Source organism: Prenolepis imparis, unplaced genomic scaffold (genome assembly GCF_030444845.1).
Source record: "Prenolepis imparis isolate NDT839.2.m4 unplaced genomic scaffold, iyPreImpa1.0 SCAF_11, whole genome shotgun sequence".
In the NCBI taxonomy this organism is placed as follows: Eukaryota; Metazoa; Arthropoda; class Insecta; order Hymenoptera; family Formicidae; genus Prenolepis; species Prenolepis imparis.
The window spans coordinates 14529032-14545858 of record NW_028141169.1 but is presented as its reverse complement, the minus strand read 5'-3'; the positions used below and the strand labels follow the sequence as shown (position 1 = coordinate 14545858).

Sequence of the window (16827 nt, the reverse complement as noted above, 5' to 3'; positions counted from 1 at the left end):
AAGCAGTGGTATCAACGCAGAGTACTAGAGAGAGAGAGAGAGAGAGAGAGAGAGAGAGAGAGAGAGAGAGAGAGAGAGTAGCAGTGGTATCAACGCAGAGTACTAGTGCAAGTATGTGCGTGTGTGATAAGAATGCATCGCAAATGCATTCTCGCCTCGCAATAAGCGCGCATTCTATCACGGCAATCCACACGCTCAAATTTGGCGCGGCGACACACGCTTTCCGCCCGTGCGCCAATGGCACCCTGGCGCGCCGCGCTATATCGCATCGCAGCGCGCGTTTCGCGCGCTAAATATCGCCGCCGTTTAATCGCTCACGAGTAACCGTCCCGTGGGCGAAAACAATAAACGAAGAAAACAAACGGCTTTGTCCCCCGACTTTCGAGAGGATTCGATATCCTTATGTGACAAATCACAAATACGGTGATTTTGTCTCAGAATCTTCTCGAAGGTTAACGGGATAAAGGCCGTTTGTTCGGCGCCTTTTCTACACACTCGTCTTGTCGACTTCTAAACGCACAGACCGAGATTCGTACGCTTTCGCTTTTCTCTCGCTTTTTCACAAGCACTTTCGATCGTTCTATTAATTGCACTTCTTGCAATCGTCGTGCGCTTTTCTGTCGCTACTTTCGAACAACATTAACGCACTTTTGTATATAATTCTGTAAATATATTCTTGTGGTGTGAAACTCATTTTCTTCTGTCTTCTCTGTGCCGTGCTGTGCCGTCTCCTTTGTCTCGCTTGCTCGCACTGACCGCGCTTCACTCGTTGCCGCGATATTGCACATTTTCTGGTCCTTCGAGCCGGATCTTCGCGTCTTAGTCGCGTCCGGCACCTTTTGAACTTCGCCGTCGGAGTGAGTGCGTGTTCCGTAACCAGGTGCGTGTCCAGTGACCTGTGACAAAAAAATGGAGATGGATCAGATGATCGACGCGCAGCAAGAACTTCACGTGCGAATCTTGCGCAGCGTCGAGAACTTGAGGAAGATCGGGGCGGCCAAGATGACCGTTCACGTCGTCCGCACCGCGATTCGCGTCCTGGACGATAAGTGGGCGAAGTTCGTGGAGCAGCATGAAGAGCTCCGAGCCGCCTTCTGGAAGCAGCTCAAGAAGGACGACTACACGACGGACGACCTGGCGAGTAAGGTAGAGTCAGCATACTACTCGCAGCGCTCTGAACTGTGCGAGCTCGAGGAAAAACTCACCAAGCCGACGGAAACTGAGCTCGCCGAACGGGCCCGAGACACCGCGCCGTCGCGCAGGGCCTTGCCGCGGATCAACCTGCCTCAGTTCAGCGGCAAGTTCGAGGATTGGCCAGCCTTCCGGGATCTGTTCCGCTCGATGGTTCTTGAGGAGCCATCCTTGTCCAAAATTGAGAGGCTCCACTACCTAAAAACAAGCGTCAAGGGCGATGCTGAGCAACTAATTAGGAACCTGCCTTCCATGGAGGAGAACCTGGAACAAGCGTGGGACATGTTGAGCACCTATTTTGAGAACAAGCGCCTTCTAGTCAGATCTTACCTGACAGCGTTTACCTCGTTGCCGCGGTTGAAGACTCCGTCAGCCGACGGACTACGCCGACTTTTTCACGGCGTACTCTCGACAGTCGGCGCTCTCAAGGGCATTGGGCGTCCAATCTCCGATTGCACTGACCTTTTCGTGCACCTGGTCATCGAGCTGCTGGATGCCGAAACTCGTCGGGAATGGGAGAGCTCCCTCGGCAAGTCGTCCGAGCCGCCTTCGTACGACAAGCTCCGAGAGTTCCTGCAGGAGCAGCTCATGACGTGGGAGGTCCTCCAGGCCGTGAAGTCCGGGTCGTCAACCAAGTCTCCGGAGAAGCCTAGTCGCGCCTCTCGCAGCAGCCACGTGGGTACCAAGGGGTCCGATCCAAGCCGCAGCTGCCCACTCTGTAAAAAAGACCATTTTATTGCATACTGCGAGCTCTACAAGAAGACCGTGCAGGAAAAACGAGAGGCCGTTAACACTCACCAGAGGTGCTGGAACTGTCTGGGTCGACACCTGCTTGTCGACTGCAAGTCATCCAAGGCATGTGCCACGTGCTCTGGGAAGCACCATACAACGCTGCATGACGCCTTCGCAGCCGTGGCCCTACCTGCTGCCGGACCATCTTCATCGGTGACGGTCCACGTCGCACGGCGACAGCCTGTGGAGTGCGGACCAGCGCTGCTAGCGACCGCGCGCGTGCTAGTGGCCGATCGCGCGGGCACTCGTCACGCGGCCCGCGCCTTGATCGACCCGGGTTCGGAAACGTCGTTGATCGCGGAATCTCTGGCGCAGCGGCTTCGCCTGCCGCGGACACCATCCTCAGTGGCCATCTTCGGAGTGAGTGGCGTCCAGACAGGAGCTTCTCGCGGTCGGGTTGCAGTCAATGTCTTCTCCCGCGACGAACGCTTCGCACTCGCCGTCTCGCCGCTCGTGTTGCCGCGCCTCACCATATACGGCGGTACTTCGGAGGGTGAGGCTCGTTCGTGGCCTCACCTTGATGACCTCGACCTCGCTGATCCGGAATTTCACCGCCAGGATCCTGTGGAGTTGCTGCTCGGGGCCGATGTCTACCTAGACCTCGCCTTGCCGGAAGGTCTTCGCCGAAGAGGTCCTCAAGAACCAGGTGCCCAGCTGACTCGCTTCGGCTGGGTCTTGCTAGGCGTCGTCGGAGCCTGCAACGTCGCGACTCCAGTGTCGTCGCTTCAGTGCTCCACCTCGCCGACCTCGTACGCCGCTTTTGGGAGGCAGAGGAGCCTCCCCATGCCGTCCTTCCGCTGACCGCTGACGAGCAGGAGTGCGAGGATCATTTCGTGCGCACGCACGAAAGACTTCCAGGCGATCGCTACCAGGTGCGGCTCCCCCTTCGCCAGGGGCTGCCGGACCTTCGCTCCACGCGCCGAGCTGCATCTCGCCTCCTCGACGTGATGCAACGTCGCTTCGACCGCGATCGGGACTTCGGGATGCTGTACCGCGCCTTCATGAGCGAGTACATCACGCTCGGGCATATGTCGCCAGTCGCAGCCGCGCCGTCATCACCAAGTGGCCGGATCAGTTTCCTGCCGCATCACGGAGTGCTCCGGAGTTCGAGTGCCGGCTCTAAGATCCGCGTGGTCTTCAACGGCTCCACACGCACGGGCGCCGGGGCGTCACTCAATGGTCACCTTCTCACCGGACCTAACCTGCTGCCATCGCTTGCTGACACGTTGACTCGATGGCGGCGGCATCGTTACGTGTTCGCTGCCGATATCCAAATGATGTATCGGCAGATCCAGCTTCATCCAGACGACCGAGACCTACAGCGGATCCTGTGGGAAGAAGAGGGTCAGATCCGCGAATACCAACTAAATACAGTGACGTACGGCCTAGCGAGCGCGCCGTATCTCGCCATCCGCGTGCTGCGTCAGCTTGCGAACGACGGAGCCGATCGTTTCCCGCTGGGCGCCGACGTGCTGCACCGAGACATCTACGTGGACGATATACTTACCGGGGCTGCCACTTTGGATGCAACGTGCAGTCTTCTTCATCAGGTGGAGTCGCTCTGCACGGCGGGCGGCTTCCCGCTCAGGAAATGGGCCGCCAACCACGATCGACTCCTGGAGGGCATCCCGCTCGATCATCGACGGGCGCCCGACTGCCGACGGACGAACATTCTGTACTGGGCCTCCGTTGGAACCCTGAAGAGGACGCCTTCTCGCTGTCCGTACGGCTGACTCAAACCGTTCCACCCACCAAGCGGTCCGTGCTCTCGCAGACCGCACGCCTCTTTGATCCGCTTGGCTGGCTGGCGCCGATCATCGTGCGTGCGAAGCTGCTGATCCAGTCCGCCTGGTTGCAGCAGCTAGACTGGGACGCGCCGTTAGCCAAAGAGGACGCTGCCACGTGGACCAGCCTGGAAAAAGAACTGCCCGTGCTCAAGGACATCCGGTTGCCGCGATGGCTACAATGCGACGCACCAAGCAGCTCCGCAGAACTCCACGGATTCTCCGACGCCTCCGAACGCGCCTACGCCGCCGTAGTCTACATCAGGGTCGTGACTGACGGAACGCCGAGCGTGACTTTGGTAGTCGCCAAAAGCAAGGTCGCACCCGTGAAGCGTGTGTCGCTTCCCCGTCTGGAGCTTTGCGGGGCGGCCCTTCTTGCCAAGCTGGCCGAACATGTCCGCCTCTCCCTGGGCCTGGAAGGATCAGCGGTCCACCTCTGGACGGACTCCACCGTTGCGCTCAGCTGGATACGAGGACACCCTGCGAAATGGACAACATACGTAGCCAATCGAGTTGCCGAGATCCACAGGGATAACCAAGATGCGAAATGGCGACACGTACCGTGCAAGGAGAATCCAGCCGACTGCGCCTCCCGAGGAGTGTCACCAAGGGAGCTGCTACAGCATGCACTATGGTGGCGTGGACCTGGCTACCTCAGCGGCCACCCTGATACCTGGCCGAAGGACGTCGGAACTCCGGAAGCGACCGATCTACCAGAGCAGCGGCCGCAGCGATGCCACGTGGCCGCCGAGGTGCAGGAACCCGAGGAACTCTGCCGCTTCTCCAGCCTACGCCGCCTTCTTCGCGTGTCTGCCTAGATTTGGCGCTGGAGGACTCGTCATCACCGATCTGCAGCCGGCGGGATTGCATCCACGTCCCTGCTACCTGAGGAGCTGGAAGCCGCACGGTCGCGCTGGATCCGGGTGGCTCAGGGGTTGAGCTTTCGCTCGGAGCTGCAGGCTCTCCGTGCTGGGAAGCCGTTACCTAACGGGAGCCCGCTCCGCAAACTGGCTCCCTGGCTCGACAACGAGGACATTCTGCGGGTTGGCGGGCGGCTAAAGCATTCAATTTTGGATGCCGACCAGCGACATCCGGTCATCCTGCCACCACTCTCGCACATCACTCACCTAGTGATCGACGCCGCTCACAGGCGCACTCTCCATGGAGGAGTCCAAGCCACCTTGGTCAATATCCGACAGCGCGTCTGGATTCCGCGAACCCGTCAGCTGGTTCGTCGCTACATCCATCGCTGTCTTCCATGCATGCGATGGCGGGCGGCCACTACACAGCCGATGATGGGAGACCTGCCAAGGACACGCGTCACGCCGAGCCGACCGTTCCTGCACACCGGCGTGGACCTCGCCGGCCCCGTCTGGCTCAGGACAACGAAGGGGCGCGGACACAAGGCCTACAAGGGCTTTTTAGTAGTCTTTGTTTGTTTCAGCTCCCGCGCTGTCCACCTGGAAGTCGTCAGCGACTACTCCGCCAAGGCCTTCCTGGCAGCCTTCCGCCGGTTCGTGTCACGCCGAGGGCAGTGTGCGGTCGTCTACAGCGACTGCGGCACCAACTTCGTGGGCGCGGACCGGCAACTCAGGGACCTCTTCAAGGCCGCTAGCCGCGAGGTCCAAACCATCGTCGGGCGTCTCGCAGATGAGAGAGTTCGGTGGAGCTTCAACCCACCGTCGGCTCCACACTTCGGCGGTCTGTGGGAAGCCGCCGTCAAGGCCGTCAAACATCACCTGCGGCGCACCATCGGCGAGGCTAGGCTCACCTTCGAGGAGCTGTCTACGCTCCTCGCGGAGGTCGAGGCCTCAACTCAAGGCCACTTGAGGCCGACCTCGGCGCCCTGACGCCGGGGCACTTCTTACAAGTAACACTACCCAACTGATACTCACCGATTTGAATGAAACTTAACATACTTTTTAAACACCGAAATATATTAAATACGTGTTTTTTTGTTTCGGCTAAACACGCTTTTTAGGGATAGAAAGCACCCCTCAACCCCTGGAGGTGGAAACAGTTATGGCTAATTATTTCTGAAACGATACATTTTCTGAAAAAAGTGCTTAGGACCAAAGTTGTAGAGTTCAAAGTGATGCACTTGATGGCGACCTTGAAGTCGACCTTGAGGTCGATTTTCAAGGTCTATTAAATTTGGAAATAATTAGCCGTTGCCGGACTTTGACCACATCCTGTATCTATAATCAGTAATTTTATGCGTTGACTCTAAATCTGTCTTCAGAATTGATTTGTTGCGTTATTTTCCTAAAGAAAGAAAAAAAACCTGACATAATGGGAAAATAGGCGCAAATTTATAGAAAAAATAAGGAGAAAAAAGTTTTGTAAGTAACTTCAGAATAGAAGTAAAGATAAGAAAACATAAAATGTCACTCTAATTATAAGTTAAACATTACCTTCATGCTATATTAGAAATTTTCAAATTTTTTTAAATTTTTATTGCTACTCTGGAGTTATCCACAATATCTTTTACTCTTTATTTTGTATTAGGATTTCATTCGGACATATGATCAATTATTATTTTCTCGACTGTCGTTGAGCAAGCATTTTCCAAAATTACTTCTTGATCACTTATTTGCTATGAGCTATCTTGCTCGTGAATTTCGTTCGAATATACCTTCAATTATCATTTTCACATCTGTACTTGGGCGAGTGTTCATTGTTTATAGTTTTACGTCAATTGTTCTTACGACTGCTGTTTCTCGTGAATGTTTTCAAAATTCTTTCGGAAAGTATTTACTGCAAGTATTTTTCCATCATTTGTTCCCACGACTATTTTTTGTGTTAATTTCATTTAGGCTTACAATCATAAACTCTGCTTTCTATGAATTTACTTTGAATCTCTGTTATAATATTATTAAAGCATTGTTAATCTGTAAAATTTCATAATGTCATTAAATCCAAAAAATATTTTAAAGTTATTATGCCTCACTTTCGAGGATCCAGTGTACAATATAGAATCTAGTATAACAGATAAAGAAATATCATTCGCTTCTCAACTTGCAGATTTGATAAAAGACGCTATCAATTTTGATATATTTAAAGAGACTTATGATACTTTGAACTGTACTGATGCTAGTGTGATTCCTGATGCTGTTTTAGTTGAAGACAATCCAGAAGATGTTTCGGAAGTTATGCAAGACGATACAAAATTCAGAGAAATTGTAGACATTGATTATAAGAAGAGAGTAGTTGAATTTTGGCGATCTGGACAAAAGAAAAGAAGGAATATAGAATCAGTTAAAAACCGATTTAAGAAAGTTATAAATGTAACACAATTGTACCGATGGGAAGCACAAGTTGCTGAGGGTGGGTCAAGGACTGATAAATTGTTATATATCTCTCAATACGTTCTAGAACAATTTAACAGTGCATCTGATCGAAATCTACCCATTCACGATTTAGATCTAAAGAGATGGGCCTTGAAAGTAAGAGAGGTAGTTCATTTGCCTCCTCAATTATTTACGGCTTCATCAAAATGGATACACAACTTTAAAATACAACATGGTATGGTTTCAAGAAAAATAAATAAATTCGTGACACAAGCGCATATTTTAAATAAAGCAGAACTATTGGAACAATCTTCCAATTATGTGAGTCAAGTTAAACTAGAGATAGGCTTGCTAGGAACAGCAAACGTTTACAATTCAGATCAATCAGGATTCAATTTGGAAACACATGCTGGTCGTACATTAGCCTCAAAGGGTTCTTTGAAAGTGGAGTGTCTTGCTCAATCTTTGAATTCCTTGACTCACAGTTACACAATACAACCTTTAATATCTGCCGATGGTATCTTGAAATCCCCCTTATTAATAGTTCTGCAAGAAACAAGTGGCCGTTTCGGACCGATAATACAGAAGTCAATGTACAAAGCAGATAATATCCTCGTTTTTGCCACAAAATCTGGAAAATTGACATCCGACATTGTTATTAAATGGTTTGAAGATGTTTTCTTGCCTAATGCTGGCAAGAAGTCTATTTTGTGTTTGGACTCTTGGTCAGGACAAACAGAAAAGAAATTTGAAAATATAGACAAGGGTAATAAAGAAGTAAAAATCCTTACAATTCCTGCGGGAACAACTGGCTTCACTCAACCATTGGATGTCTACGTATTCAGACCGTGGAAAAACTTCCTGAAACAATTTTCGGACTTAATTCTCTTATACAACTATGATATTAACCTACATTTGAGGAATAACATTCTCAAAATTCAATCATTAATCCACAATCAATTCTCATCACCCCGATTCCAAAACATGATTAAATATGCCTGGTGGAAAAGTGGATATATTGAAGAAAAACCAGATAGATGTGAAACGCCTGTTGATTTTTGTTTAAAGAATTGCGGTACAGTCTGCAAAATCTGCAATAACATTGCAGTAATAAAATGTGCGTGATGTACTAACTCTCTGTGTATGGAGCATTTTTTTGCGAGAGAAGATAAAGCTATTTCTCATTATTGCCATGAATATAAAGAATAATGCCAATTATCATGGAATTTATACTCATAGACTATAAAAAGAAATTATGAAATCTTGCCTTCACTGGCTGGATCTCGACCATATCTTGTCTTTACTGGCTGGATTTCGCTCACATCTTGCCTTCACTGGTTGGATCTCGACCATATCTTGCCTTTACTGGCTGGATTTCGCTCACATCTTGCCTTCACTGGCTGGATTTCGATCACATCTTGCCTTATTTGAATGAATAATTAACTTTTAATTCCTTTATTGATCGAATTATTGACTGATCTTGCCTTAATTGGTTGGATCAATGAACAATTTTAAATTGCAGAGGCTTGTTTTATTTACAAATCACCAACGTTCTGAATGTAAAATTTTACGCTCTATAGATTCTCGGGATGAAAAGTAAACTACTCCCTTTGAAAAACATGAAATGATTTTCAAATGACCTTGAAAATCGACCTCAAGGTCGACTTCAAGGTCGCCATCAAGTGCATCACTTTGAATTCTACAACTTTGGTCCTAAGCACTTTTTTCAGAAAATGTATCATTTCAGAAATAATTAGCCATAACTGTTTCCACCTCCAGCGGTTGAGGGGTGCTTTCTACCCCTAAAAAGCGTGTTTAGCCGAAACAAAAAAACACGTATTTAATATTTTTCGGTGTTTAATAAGTATGTTAAGTTTCATTCAAATCGGTGAGTATCAGTTGGGTAGTGTTACTTGTTAGTGGGAGGCCCCCTCACCGCCATCCCGGAGCCATCACTCTTGGACGTCCCGTCCAGCCGTCTCAACCGGTGGCGGCTCCTCCAGCAGATGAGAGATCATCTATGGCAGCGATGGACCCGAGAATACCTTCAGGGACTCACTCCCCGGCCTAAGTGGTGGGCGACTCGTGGAGCCCTCCGTGAAGGTCAGCTGTGCCTGATCAAGGGCGAGACCATCCCACCGTGCCGGTGGCCGCTCGCGCGAATCACGCGTCTCTATCCGGGAGAGGACGGACGAGTACGCGTAGTGGTCGTCCGCACCTCCGTTGGCGAGCTAACCCGGCCAGTGGTTAAAATTGTACCACTGCCGACGGAAGCCGCCGCGGATCCAGGGCCACCCGCGTAGACCACGTGGCGCGATTCCTTTGCTGTAAATACTTGTAAATAGCCGTGCATAACCGTGTATAACAGCAACCACTGTACATAATTGTCCGTCCAATATAGTCGAATTTATAATCAACTCTCCGCGTACTTACCATTGTTTCTGCCGCTGCATTGTTTCACGAAAACTTCGCCTCTCGTCGCATCTGTACGCTCTCATCACATTGCACGTGGGGTACGTAACCTCACCTGTCAAAGTCGCTACCGCGCGCGACACCCCCGGTTCGCGGCCGCGACAGTTCACTAGCGAATTTATTCCCCAGCAAGACTCTAGGATCGTTGTCGTCGTATCCCGACGAGGCGGGCGGGATGTTGCGGATTAGAGAGAGAGAGAGAGCGAGAGAGAGAGAGAGAAAGAGAAAGAGAAAGAGTGCATGTATGTGCATGTGTGATAAGAATGCATCGCAAATGGATTCTCGCTTCGCAATAAGCGCGCATTCTATCACGGCAATACACACGCTCAAATTTGGCGCGGCGACACGCGCTTTCCGCCCGTGCGCCAATGGCACCCCGGCGCGCCCCGCTATATCGCATCGCAGCGCGCGTTTCGCGCGCTAAATATCGCCGCCGTTTAATCGCTCACGAGTAACCGTCCCGTGGGCGAAAACAATAAACGAAGAAAACAAACGGCTTTGTCCCCCGACTTTCGAGAGGATTCGATATCCTTATGTGACAAATCACAAATACGGTGATTTTGTCTCAGAATCTTCTCGAAGGTCAACGGGATAAAGGCCGTTTGTTCGGCGCCTTTTCTACACACTCGTCTTGTCGACTTCTACACGCACAGACCGAGATTCGTACGCTTTCGCTTTTCTTTCGCTTTTTCACAAGCACTTTCGATCGTTCTTTAATTGCACTTCTTGCAATCGTCGTGCGCTTTTCTGTCGCTACTTTCGAACATTAACGCACTTTTGTATATAATTCTGTAAATATATTCTTGTGGTGTGAAACTCATTTTCTTCTGTCTTCTCTGTGCCGTGCTGTGCCGTCTCCTTTGTCTCGCTTGCTCGCACTGACCGCGCTTCACTCGTTGCAGCGATATTGCACAATTGCAAATAACCTGTACTATGTAAATATGCAAAAAAATTATAGGTATCCATTTAAAAAAACTATGTTGACCTTTATAACTCAAAAAGGTCACGAGTAAAAAAAAATTTTTTACATGCACTTTGTAGCTGACTCAAAGCCGTGCATATTTCTCTTATTAAACTTTCTTGTAACTTTGATCAGTTGCGAGATATTTGCTCGGACACTTTTAAACAAACACCCTGTATATATCTAAACAAAAAATAAACTTCTATAATACTTCGCAAATAATAATTTTAGTAATAAGTACTCAAACTTGTCACAACGCAAATCATAGCATTCTGCTATTACTTAACAAAATAAAATTTTATACTATTCGCATCAATTGCGATCAGTCTCAAATGTTGAGGCGAAGACCACCACACTCTCGATAGGAACAGAGCAAACGCACAAGTCTTACAAATAACTGGCTTCACCAAATGAGCGAATTACGCGCTCCAGAACAATTGCTCGAGCTGATACTAGGCTTACGCGCACAGCGACTAAATGGATAACGAGATGCCTGATACCTTTCCCGACAACCCCTTCAAGATTTAGTTACATCAACGTTTGTTAAAGGTGTGCGACTCGCGAACAATTTTATGTAGCGCGACGGTATATATGCCGGATTCCGGGACAGCGACGTACGTAACGCTTGTACTTTATTTTGCCGACTGATCTCGATCGTTTCGTGGTCACTACTAATATAGCGCTAACCTCCACCTTCGACGTGCTACGGAGCATCCGCTTCGCGCATCCAGATTCCGCCCTATGGGAGATACAATGTCAACCCGCAACAAATTTTACCCAATGACATTGTTGACCCGACGCATAATTTATCCGAGAATAAATTATGACATAACATTCATGACCTGTTCATCAATTACCGAAATATCAATAATGTCATGACATTCCTGATCTCTCATAATATATCAATATTATGTCGAGACAAACTTGACCTTTAAATAAAATATCGCTGCACTGAATAAAATCTGCCTAACACGTCAATAATAAAATTCCGCTAATACTGTCTACTTACATAGTCCCACGTACATATGCTTTGAGAATAACAGCACCGCTCGAAACCCATGCACGCGAGTCTAATCCGTCATTAAACGCTTTCTGTATAAATAGCTAAATATATATTTCGCTCACACACTCTAGCTCGCATAAGAAATATCCAAGCATTCCACATGGTCAAAAGGTAGAATCTACTAGTTTTAAATAAATAAATACCAAATAATTTAAATTGACAACCAAAACACTCGTTAGTACTCAATGAAAACAAAATGCATAAATACATGAAATTTACTTTATAAATAAAACGTACGGTAAGTAATGATATAAATTAATCAGAAATTGACGATGTAAGTATTAATACAATTTAATCAGGAAATAACGAGGTAAGTACTAACAAGGTAAGTATAGGATAACTTTATTTTATCATATCAAAATAGGAATCAACCATGACCCATCTCACTACCTTTATCTGTATCACATCAATCAGATCACAGTTTATCAAATTAATAATAACCTTTCTCTCAGGACTAGAGTATCATATAAATCTCATACAGAGAACGCAATCAGCGTAAAAGCAAAATATTAAAGAAAATATAATTAAAGAAAACCTCTCGCATGAGCAATTACATAATATATCTGACTCGCATAATAATGGAATACTCTATATTGCAGACTAAATTCAATTTTCCAATAACAAATCATATAGATTACGTAACAAATAAAAACTATAACGAAAATACTACTCTATATTGTTGTGTGCCTCGAGCAAGGCACTGGGGTTGCGCTGAATATAGGATAGGGATCCTCGGGTCGTCCAGGACTTTGTAGGAAGTTAGGAGTGTTGTACTCTTCTCTTTCTTTTAAAATACACTTTTATTTGAGTTGAACAGGTTTACACTTCATTGGTTCTTTTTTCCAGTTAGATAGATATATAATAATCGGTGATTAATTAACAAGCGTAGATCTTTTCTAGCGTTTCTTCGTCTTAGTCTTTTAGATTCCTGTTAGCAACTGCCCTTGCGGGCTGACTCTCGGTCTTTTATATTCTTTGTTTCTATAGATGCGTAACAATAAACTTAAATATAAAACTTGCATCAACTGCGATCAGTCTTTTGCGTTGAGGGAACAACCACTAGACTCCACAGACAGGATCGCACAAACTTCACTTATTAGAGGACCCTGGAGACGATCCTCTACGGGAACGAGCTCCCTCTCTCAGCTTAGCAGCTCCGGCTCTCTCCAGCCTCACCACAGGCTGGATATCTGCTCCAGGCCTTGGAGGACGTCCTTCAGGGGAGGGTCTCGGCGGTGCCCCCGGGCCGATGGTCGAAACCCGCTAAGGGAGGGAACTGCGGCCTGGGGGCACGGGGGATCACAGGGGCTCAGTTAAAGAGCCCCATTGCACGCGATCCCCCAGGGAAGGGACGTGGCAATGGCGGCCCTCTCACCGGTGCCCTAGAGCGCCGGTGGGAGGGCACCACTACCTGTGGCGAGGGTTTCGCCCCTTCTGGGGGGAACTCTCCGGAGAAGAGCTTCCGGAGCGTCGGCCGAATCTCCTGTCCCTTTAGGGAGGGAGAGGGAGCCCCGTTCCGGAGGCGGGGGGTGGCGGCTCGAGCGGGAAGACTCGAGCCGTGACCCCGCCCCCCAAACTCTTTGGGAGGGCGCGGCGTGGGGGTGGTGCCCCCCTGCGCCGCAACCGGGAAGGACCGCAAGAACATTCGCGGGGGGGAGTATCTTCCTTTTGGGGAGGATGTTCCCCTAGAAGGTAGGGCCAGGGGATATCAAGATGTAATGCTCCGGCAGTTCCTTGCCATCCTCATAAGCGCCAGCGAAGGCACCCGCTGTGATTTTAGTGCGGTAGGTCTTGGACCCCACCGCCGATCCATACGTGGATCGGCGATGGGGGACAAGGAGTCCCACATAACCCTCATCCCCTACCCGGGGGGTGAGTGGTACCATGAGGTTTCCACAGCCCAAAAAAAAAAAAAAAAAAAGGCCTTGGAGGACGTTGGCTGGGCGTCGAAGTCATCTGCAAGACCGGTTGCAAGGTTCGGTTAACATTTACGAATGCACTGAAAAAGCTATTTATTTCATACATCAATAATCATACACCAATAACATCGACAACCATTAGCATTCACTGTAATTTTTGCTATCAACTTTTTAATTAATGAGTGATATTGTCGTTACTCTAGAGACGTTGCACGCTAGTCTTTCCGCGCGATGACCAGAACTTGCAGAGAAAGAGAGGGGGGTCTTCAGCAGCGCCACACAAGGAATCATGATTATACACACAATATAGTTTAGCTTTTTATACTTGCATCTCTTCACTATTTATATCACAAATATATATTTAAATTTATGCAATGTTAGTATATACTCTGTCGATATATTACGAAAAGACTGTCTGAGTCAACGTAAAATTAACATATAAATTAATAAAGTAAAAAATAAATTAATAAAATAAAATGTCACTACATAAAAAAATAAAAACAGAAAATTCTACATTTTTTCCATTATTATTGCATTTCATTGACGATTTATATTTATGAAGAAGAGTAACTGAATATTTTTTTTCATTCACGTGTAACAAAGCACATTTGTATTTGATGTTCGTTGCAACACCGTATTTTATTGTAGTTGAAAATTCTTTGATTAAAATTATTCCCATTAAAGAATCTGGAAAATCAAAAACTTCGCTTTTGCTACACTCTTTCTGTTCCATAATATGAATATCAAGATTATTATTGATATTATTGGCGTTCCCTCTTTGATTAATATTTTTGAGATAATAAAAATTTTACCATTGTGTAATTGAACTGTATTATCAGGATGCTTAGTTTTTAGAATAATGTTACATATGTTGATTTGGCTTGCTGTTATATAATTTTTTTATGGTAAAATATCACTTCAGGATTCTTGGAGATGATCCAATCATTCAATAAGTATTTTTTCTTAATTATCATCCGTTCGTCGGACTCAAGCTCATCAAGTCGGTTCACAATTTGTGTTAGTGGTTTATTAGATGATTTAATGAATTTTTTGAATAAACCTATGTAATCTATGTAACTTTCGCCCCTAAAACCCGAGAGATCATTCAGTGATATTTTAAAATGCTTGGCATCATCAGCAATGTAAATAATGTTATACCAACTCAAAACTTGACTACCTCTTCCATACAAAGAAGGTAACAAATGAAAAAATTTCTCAATAAGTCATTAGCATAGTCAGTTGAATCCGAAATAAATTCTTTATTGTTCAAAATGCGACTTGCACACACGAACAGCAAAAAATGACGATAATGATGGCTCGATACAGTGTTGCCAGGTGGCTGTGTGACCTCTCCCTAGGCTTATTTCATTTCCCCCTAGAAATCCCCTAAATAGCCCCTATTGGCTGGCAGACCAATGAAAATGTCAATTGTCCAATGAGAAAAAAAATCATATATATATGCGTAACGATACATTAACGATAGCGACATCGTCGTTTAGAGTTACAGAATCCCCGTACTGATGGCGCTGCTTTTCTTTAAATTTTTTTTAAAATTAATATATATTATATATAAAATTGTATAATCCTAATAATATCAAACAATGTATTTCATTAAGCTATTTTTTATATTTACATGTTTGCACTGCATTTGACGGCACAAAAAAGACAATTATGATTTTTTTATATTGTTTAGTTTTTTCAGTTCAGTTTTTTATTTTTTGTGGAATTAATGATTGAGGGAAATCTCTTTTTTTCTCTGTAGCCAACATATACGCTTATGTATAAAATCCAAGCCATTAGAACAAGCGGAATAAGTAAAGGGAACGAATATTCATATTAAAGCCTATAACGAGAATGAGGGTGCGAATATAGTCAAGATAACGAGAATTACCGTAATCGTATTTTTACTTTTTAATGAAAAGAAAGAATAAACGAATGCAATGAAATGAGACTATCTGCATTTATCTAGAATTGAGATATTATAAATTATAACCATATAGACATAGTATATCTAGACCGAGCATTTGTCGGGAAAAACATCTAAAATTGCAACGTCCTTTTCATCTATATTAGTGTAGATAGTTTCAGTGTTGAAACGCTTCAACATAGTAGCAGTAGGCTTAAAATCACAGCAGTCAATGTTCAGAGTGAGGCGGATATGCATAATTGCCTCTACCATTGCAATCGATATTTTGTTCCGCAACTTGTCCTTTACTATACTCATTATAGAGAAGGCGCGTTCGACCGAAGCGTTCGAAAATGGAAGACATAATAGAGCGAGCACAAGCTTGGAAATATTTTCAAATCGTTTTGTTCCGCCGGCGTCTTTGATATCATACACTTCGATCCAAAAGCTTTCGGTGCTTGTACAATTCTTAACTTGTGCAGTGTGAAGAAGGTTCCACTCTCGTATCGTACAGTCTATGTTAGTACATACACTTTTTTTTAACTTTGAGGCAATTTCAGTTATATCTGGTTTGATTTGAGAAGAGGCTGATTCTGGCGAAAAAGTAGATATTTTCTTGAGCATTTTAATGTTTTCTGGAATTCTCTTCTGTAACTCCGAATATAGCAAGCTCAAAAAATCTCTACACCGTTCCTTGATCTGATTAACGGTTTCTGGCTTTATACTAGCACTCAGATAATTGAATTCATACCCAAAGTTCATACATTGGAGAGGCATTAAATGTTGTTTAAAATCAAAAGTAGCTAATTCATATCGCGATATTTTCTGCAACCTTGAAGGAACAACAAGAATTTGGAGGTTCGAGTATATCAAATTGTTCACATCTTCAAACAGTTTCATTGGATCAACAGATTCGGATTGAAATAATCTGTTTATTGCCATGATGCCCTTCAGGCTGTTGCTCAGAAATGTCAAGAATAATTTGTTTTCCGGAGTGCAATACATTCCGTACAATTGATGAGCTGTATAACAACGTTCTTTGTTGCTTTCAGTTATTTGAAAATGTAGTTTTAACGCATCCCATTGCTCTAGTATTGTATCTATAGCCTGAAGCCTCACTAACCAGCGTGTGTTTGATAGTTGTATACAATATGGTTTTTTTTGGTAATGCACCCGCAAGAGTTTTGTAGATCTCTGCATATTCCAATTGCCGTTTTGTACTGTGAGAGAACCAGCTGTGAGTCTCACGTATCATAAAATCTAAATGTCTCGGTAGAGCTTTGCAGGCTGCTTCGGCTGCAAGATGCAAAGAATGGCAAATACATGTGATAACAATGAGCTCTGGATTAATCTGCTCTCGCAATATTGTTGTGACCGAATGATGCCGCCCTACATTTACGCTTGCTCCATCGACACAGAGACCCAATAGTTTTTCGGGCTTTAAACCGT

At 45.8% G+C, this 16827-nt stretch overlaps 3 protein-coding genes across 3 annotated transcripts; all 3 read left to right on the top strand.

Annotated features, from left to right (window-relative positions):
* Positions 1–909: 909 nt before the first annotated feature.
* Positions 910–2784, top strand: LOC145942997 (uncharacterized). Its single transcript, XM_083050174.1, has one exon. It carries the CDS (start codon positions 910–912, stop codon positions 2782–2784), a length of 1875 nt encoding a protein of 624 aa, XP_082906300.1.
* Positions 2785–2930: 146 nt separating this feature from the next.
* On the top strand, positions 2931–4585 carry LOC145942996 (uncharacterized). The gene is made up of 2 exons (XM_083050172.1): positions 2931–3671; positions 3758–4585. The coding sequence occupies exons 1-2, from the start codon at positions 2931–2933 to the stop codon at positions 4583–4585; spliced, it is 1569 nt and encodes a 522-aa protein (XP_082906298.1).
* Positions 4586–5062: 477 nt separating this feature from the next.
* On the top strand, positions 5063–5617 carry LOC145942995 (uncharacterized). Its single transcript, XM_083050171.1, has one exon. It carries the CDS (start codon positions 5063–5065, stop codon positions 5615–5617), a length of 555 nt encoding a protein of 184 aa, XP_082906297.1.
* Positions 5618–16827: the final 11210 nt, after the last annotated feature.